General features: G+C 30.3%; 1 protein-coding gene across 1 annotated transcript; it reads left to right on the top strand.

Annotated features, from left to right (window-relative positions):
* Positions 1-1,141: 1,141 nt before the first annotated feature.
* On the top strand, positions 1,142-6,215 carry LOC130960694 (remorin 4.2-like). Its single transcript, XM_057886140.1, has 3 exons — positions 1,142-2,578; positions 3,062-3,576; positions 5,882-6,215. The coding sequence occupies exons 1-3, from the start codon at positions 2,332-2,334 to the stop codon at positions 6,071-6,073; spliced, it is 954 nt and encodes a 317-aa protein (XP_057742123.1). The 5' UTR covers positions 1,142-2,331; the 3' UTR covers positions 6,074-6,215.
* The last annotated feature ends 1,341 nt before the right edge of the window (positions 6,216-7,556 follow it).

Here is a 7,556-nt window from a genome sequence, read left to right as displayed (position 1 = left end):
TCCCGTTTATCGTGGGTAAGTGAGGTCTCTATGGCGCTAAGGCTAGAGTCAGAGAAGCAGCACTTTCTGATCCGAAAGATCTGCCTTGTTTATGGCACCTTGAGTAGGATCGTGAAGGGGAGTGGATTGCTTAGAGCTTCATCTTCTGCTACAGTGAAAAACCTAGAGGTGGCTTGATGAGAGGACATGAGTCAACTCAACATGGTGGATTGCTACAGTAGAGGAGGTTAACTTGATGAGAGGACATGAGTTAATCACTTACGGCTACCATTGAAGGAATCAGAAAGTTATTGAAGAGGACAGTAAGAAAAGTTAATCCGAAAAGACAAAGCATCTCCGAAGCCTCAACCGTTTTCATACCATTGATTTTCCATCTATCTAGTAACGTTTTATTTATTTGTTCTATTTTATGTGTTTTCCATGACAAACTATAATTTCTATTCGTCTAACTAAGATCTGCAAGGTAACCACTGCTTGCTCAAACCAACAATCTCCGTGGGGTCGACCTTCACTCACATGAGATATTACTTGGACGACCCGGTATACTTGCCGGTCTATCTGTGCAAATTCTGCGGAGCCAGTTTCGTGCACCAAATATCCTTCAGTTATTGACTATGACGTGAGCTCTGTTCTTATTATAGAAATTGAAAAGGAGCAATATCCTATTTATTTTGTGACCAAATCTCTTCAATATGTTGAACTACATTAACCCAAGTTAGAAAATTTAACTTTGGTTTTGGTATCTCCGATCTTATTTAGAAAGTCATAGTAGTATCATAGTCAAAACGAAACAACCCTTGCAGCAGATTTTGTCCAAACCATAATTAACTAGGTGATTAATCAAATGGCTTATTGAGTTATCCGAGTTTAATATTTGTTATTCGATTAATGTGAATTTGGTGGTTGATGAGACAAGATTGATTGAAACTTGAAGGATGCCAAAGCAAGTTGTCGAAGAGAAAATAATCAAAGGCCAAATCAACTTGTGAATTGAGCATGAACAGTTACTTGGCAAACTATTTGAAATAAATGACGTGCTGCCAGACAATTGGATGTGCTAGTCTATAAATTGACGGGATGTCAATGAATAAAGGTTAAAAATTCTCTTCAGAAACACATTATCGCAAACTCTCACATCTCAATGATTTTCTAAAAATTTGTCTTGAGTCAGTTTTTATAGGTTTCCTTCCATTTTCTTTATTTTTTACAAATTCTACACTTAAATATTCATGCAATTTACTTTTCTTGCAAAGTTTAATGTCTTTCCTTTATTAACATTTCCAATTTCACATTTTAGTGTATCTTTTATTCACTTGTAATATTTTATTTTTAGTAAAACTTGTTTTGCATTAACGCACTTTAGTTTTTTTTAAGTTAAACCTGTTTTATTTTTAAGGAATGCTAGGGGCAACAACTTTTGGGATTTATAGCCATCAAATAGCCATCAATGAGACTTTTAATAGTGTGAGATTAGTGTGCGATTTCATTCAATGTCTCACTTTTCTTTGCTGATTACATGTTGGCCAGAATTTGATAAAATTGCTGGTCCCTAAACTTTTTCTTTATTTTATTAGTTATTCTTACAAAAAAAAAAAATGTCCTCTTCATCTTAAAAGACTTTGATGCACAATAAACTGGTATCCATAAAAAAGAATAGAGTTTACTCCTAAAAATTAAATATTGAACCTAGATAGATTAAAACTTATTGTGAAAAATCTGTATAACAATATTTCATGTTAATCTTGAGGATCTTTGAAGCCTCAACATTTGGACATTTGGTTGATTTTATGACCGAATTTACAATGTTAACCTCGACGCCACCAGTTGGGACTCTCTGTTGAAGCAGCGATAACTAACTCATAAGGTTAGTTGTGGGGCTGGCATTATTTTGTTAGTAAATGCAGCCACTAAATTTTATGCGATGATATTTGATTTAAGATTTGTTATGGCTTTATGGCATTTTCCTAAATCTACGTAGCACAACATCTTATCAGCGAAGGATCAAATATGGATGCATTTCAATTGACATAGGAAATTGTTTTTAAACCATTTCTCAACCAAAAATGCAAAATGTTGGACTTTATTTCACATTTGTCGGTTTTTCCCATTTCTTTGAGGGAGCTTTCCTCTCTTCCATATATGTATGTATGTGGTTTACACTTTCACTCCGTTTCAATTAACTGAAGAGCCCCAAAAGTAGAAACACACAATTTAATAAACACACTAAACCATTAACCATAACATGCTTGAACCCCTTGACTTCGTCTCTTGTCTTCTTTACCTTCACTTTCACACCAAAACCCCACACAACAATTCATTCACTACCTTGCTATGTTGAATGATCAAAGCACATCAACACTAACACTATCATCGACAAGAAGAAACCATGGCAGAGAGGAGCAAAATACCAATATTAATGATCAAGGAGAAGATTACATCAGAGAAATTCATGCTTTAACACCTCCTCTAACCACCACTACAGCCACCACGACCGCTAACCTTCGCCGGAGAATAAGAGAAGCTTGGGAGACACAAAGCCACCAGTCATCATCTTTGTTCACCATGGCTAGCATAGAAGGTTCTTCTTTACTATGCACATATATGTAGTTGAAAAATTTGCCCAGGAAAAATCAGTCACGAAATCTGCATATATGTATTAAATATAAATAAATAAATATATATATATATATAATTTAATTTATTTTTAAAATATATTTTATATTTTAATATATATTTTATAAAAATAGTTAATTTTTTGACTAATTTTTATGTATATATATAATATGATGGTTCTTAACGTAATATGTTACATTAATTAAATTAACAATTATATTAAGTATATACTAAAATTAATTATTAATATAAAATATATATTAAAAATAAATTAAATTATATATATATATATATATATATATATATATATATATATATATATATCATGACTAATTCATTTTTAGTGTGTATATAAATTTTTGTTAAAGTAATTAATATTTACTGCTTAAAGTGTGAATAAAAAAATATTTAATTATCATTATGTTTTGCACGTATTTGCGGAACATAGGTGTTGCTGCAGGTTCGAGTGAGAACTTGAGCACCATGAGCAGGGAATTTAGCGCTCTCGTTCTAACAGGATCGAGCATCGACCACAACAACAGCCCAATGAATGACCCTCCAAATCATGTCGGAACTGAAGGAAGCAGAAACTTGGAGAGGATTCGAGAAGATGATGATGACAATGATTATGATAATCAATTGAGGACCATGATGATGGAGGAGACGAACCCTCTGGCAATCGTGCCGGATAACAACCCCTTAGACCCGATGACTGCTTCTTTGCCGACGAGGCATGGTGGCGGTGGCGGCGGAGGAATGATGGTGGGTGGTGTTACGATCAGTGGGCAGAGCGAAGTGTGGGTGCAGAGAGTGAAGAAGGAGGAGATTGAAGCGAAGATTGCCGCGTGGCAGAACGCTAAGGTTGCTAAGATCAACAACAGATTCAAGAGGGAAGATTCTGTGATCAGTGGGTGGGAGAATGAGCAACTTCAGAAAACCACTTCATGGATGAACAAAGTTGAGGTATCTTTTCCTTTCTCCATGTGATTTTAAAAAATTTTAGGCATATAAAAAAATAAAAAATATTATTTGTACACTAAAATTAGCTACTAAAATTAGTTACTAATCTATTTGTGTATAAATACATGTGTGATTTAATTTATTTTCAATGTGTATTTATATTTCAACATATATTTTATATTGGTGGCTAATTTTAGTGTACATGTAGCATTACTCTCCAATTAACATATTTAAATGTTATTTATATTTCATTTTATATATGTGATTAATTTTTTGTATATATTCACGTATTGAATATTCTTTTATTGGTCTAAACATTATTGTTTTGCTACTTTTGAAAATTTTAAACATCCAAAAGTTACGCATTTTAAAAAATTTAAAGAAAATTCATGTTGGCTAGTTAATTATTGAATTTCTTATATTTTTTAAATTTATCTTTAATTTTATAGAGTTATAAAGGAAATAATAATAAATTACTCGATGAAATATAATTTTTAATTAATACATTTTAGTATTTTATATTTTATATTTTAAATCACTCACAATATATATATATATATATATATATATATATATATATATATAGTATTGAAAGTTATTAGCTACTATAATTAAACTGGCTTGGTTTAAATTCAATCTGTGCACATTAGATTAAGGTTCTCTACATATATACTACTCCCTTCTTCACAAGTTAACATTCAAAATTTAGTATATTTGGATAGAGTTTCAATTTTCAAATATATTAAACTCTGAATATATCATTTTTTTAAATGGCATATAATTTGAAATAAGGTGGTAATTTTCATTCAAGATGCATGGTTTTTGGGTAGTAAGTTGACTATTCCCTACGATGTTATTTGCATGATATTAACTAATAAGCGAGTTGCTTGTTGATTGTTACTAATTTAATTACTTTTCTTTTCCGTTTTTGGCAAATATTTACTTGTTTTCTGGTTCTTGATCGGGTGGCTTAATAGTTATGATAGAATCAAAGAGTGTCTTACATTATTTGATCATTGACAGAATGGAATCAAATAACAAGCAAATTATGTCTGGATCTTCAGGATTTGATTATTTTGTGGGATGTTACTGAAGCTAAAAGTTAGTTATTCGGAGCACCTTGATCATTCGTTCATTATCTTTTGAATGGGATCATTTGCTCACTATTAGTAGTATTTATATTAAAATATTTAATCATGGACGTATTTATTACAACAAAAGGTTGGAAATTATTGTCCCTTGAGGCCTTGACTATTCTAGACCAGAAAAAAGGCTAAAAAAAAAAGTAGTCCACATGAAAGTATAAATGCTGGGAAGAAATTCAATATTCATTAGAAGTTGTAGTTTAAAACGTTGCTTAAATTATATCCTAAGTAAATAAGTACCCTAAGTTGTAATAGAACTAGTGCTAGATCCATTAACCCCTTGGTTTTTTAAATGAGAAAAATGCCCCCTCTTTTTGTTATATTAATTGTTTTTTATACATATTTGTCTAAATACAGTTAATTATCATTTTTCAATATACTAATAAAAAATAAAAAAGAGAATTAATTTGAATAGAAAAGGAGTAGCACCCTGGTTTAATTAATACGATAAGCTTAATTCCAGCATATAAAGGGACTCCTTTGGTCTTCATTCATTGCCTTATCATTAACGCTACTTTGACATTGACAACATAAAGAGGAGAAAATAGCTCTAGCTAGCAGCGAATAGAAAGAAAGTGATCTAGTGATTTGATTTGATTTCCATTTCAATTTTAATGTGCTTACACTGCCATGGATCAACAGAATTATGTATAAACAAGTGGTGTCTGTTAACCATTTTCCTTTTTTTTTTACATAATTATACTCATTATAATCTCAATAAATTATGCTACAGAGTAAACAGATTGTAACCGACATAAGAAAAAACAAACTGAAATACATAATTAAAGGAAAAGAGAAAGAGAGTATATCTGTACATATGTAAAATATAATTTATAAACTATATGTAAATTAAAAAATAACTATACCAGGCGAACCTAAAAAATTAGTTACTAATTAACTACTCATATAAAATATACATTGAAATACAAAATATACATTGAAAATAAATTAGACAACGCATGTCTTTATATATAAATACATTATGATTGATTTGGTTGCTTTTTTTTTTGTATATAGTATTTTTTATTAAAAATTGTTAGTTATTTAGACTTTTCAATTCGAAATATAGTAGATAATTAGATATTAATAAAGGCTATAGTGTTCATGAACCAATGTTTACCAATGGAATTAGTATTTTGTCGATCATGTTCACTATTGTGCAGAGGAAGCTGGAGGAGAAAAGAGCAAAAGCACTTGAAAAAATGCAGAATGAAGTAGCAAAAGCTCATCGGAAAGCAGAGGAGAGAAGGGCATCAGCAGAGGCTAAAAGGGGAACTAAAGTTGCTAGGGTTCTTGAGGTTGCAAGCCTTATGAAAGCACTAGGAAGAACTCCTACCAAAAGATCCTTCTTTTAATTCATCTCTATAAAATCTATCTTATGTTTTGATCCACATTCTTGGACATCAATTATGTTAGGTTAAACATATTCTACATTAAACATTATATCGACTCACATTTTCATTTGTTAATTACTCGATAGATTGCAAATGAAGTTTACTCTTTAATATACTCTCATGTTTTAAAATAAATGTCTCTGTTGTTATTTTGGTACGATAAAATATTATTCAACAACTACATTTTTGTTATATAAAAAGAAAGAAGGTATAGGGTTAACACACTTGGCAGCCAACTTAAACAATTTGTTTAAAAATTAATTTTAAAATTTTTTAAAAATTAGATTTTGAATAATTAAGATTAATTAAATTTTAAATTATTAAGATTAGGCAACATAACTTCCTCGAAACACAGTAACCACTACATAGACAGGAGTTCTCATCCCGTCAACTTTCCGTCGCACAAATGCGCTTTACCGCTGCCACATCTCTGCATCTGCAGTTCATCGCACGCGTCATTGCTGGAGGAAATTCTTGCATGAATGACTCAATAGCACCCTCCTGGAGCCTCCATTGCTGCGTTGTCGTTCGTCGTGTTGCCGCCATGATCATTGCTGCAGGACGTTGGAGAGAGCAGCGTAAATGGAGTAGGATCGAATGACCCATTGGCACCACGGCTCCACCCTCGCGTTGCTATCCTCCATCACGTCGTCTCTTGTTTTTTCTCTTCTTCTTCTTTTGATGTGATTTGAATTTTTTTCTATGTAATTTAAATATTTATTCAATATAATTTGAATATTTTTTGTATATTGTGGATATTTTTTCAAATGTATTGAAGTTTAGAATGCGAATTTTTTTTTACGAAGAAAGAAACGTCAACAATCTCTTGAAAGTGAATTTAGTATGATTTGGATTTTTTCGATATGATTTAGATATTTTTCCATGTAAAGTGGATGTTTTTTCGATATAATTTAAATTTTTTTTTATTAGTAGAAATTAAGAAATATATTGGAGTTTAGGATGAGATGTTTCTTTTATAAAGAAAGAAACATTCACAACATATTAAAAATGAATTTAATGTGATTTAGATTTTTTTTAAAGTAATTTGGCTAAAGTTGATTCTACCTTGTTAATTACTTAACGAAATTGATAAGAAAAAATTAAAATAATAATTATTTTAAGAAAATGAAATCATCTAAATAATAGTTACTAAAAAGGATTTGGGGTACAAATCTTTATTCCAAAAATATTTTTTATCATGTGTATCTATAAAAAGTACATTTTATCATTATTTATTAATGAATTTCGAATAAAAATTATTTTTTTAAAAGTATAAAATATTTACCATTTTAACTAATCCCATATATATTAAAATTACTTATATTTAATAAATAAGAATATGAATTAATAAGAAGTACCTGTTAATATCCTAGTAGATCTAGATGTCATATAAATAGATAAACTGTGTTACTTAATTTTCTTTTTGTTTTATAATTTGCATTCA

The sequence above is a fragment of the Arachis stenosperma genome, chromosome 2 (assembly GCF_014773155.1).
Source record: "Arachis stenosperma cultivar V10309 chromosome 2, arast.V10309.gnm1.PFL2, whole genome shotgun sequence".
NCBI classification, from domain to species: Eukaryota; Viridiplantae; Streptophyta; class Magnoliopsida; order Fabales; family Fabaceae; genus Arachis; species Arachis stenosperma.
The sequence above is the reverse complement of the archived record's forward strand: the minus strand, read 5'-3'. Positions and strand labels throughout refer to the sequence as shown.

Excerpts from the sequence above, each read along its gene's own strand:
- LOC130960694 (XM_057886140.1), top strand. The coding sequence starts at position 2,332 with ATGTTGAATGATCAAAGCACATCAACACTAACACTATCATCGACAAGA. Across the intron at positions 2,579-3,061 it reads CACCATGGCTAGCATAGAAG|GTGTTGCTGCAGGTTCGAGT; the intron begins GTTCTTCTTTAC and ends TGCGGAACATAG. Across the intron at positions 3,577-5,881 it reads CATGGATGAACAAAGTTGAG|AGGAAGCTGGAGGAGAAAAG; the intron begins GTATCTTTTCCT and ends ACTATTGTGCAG.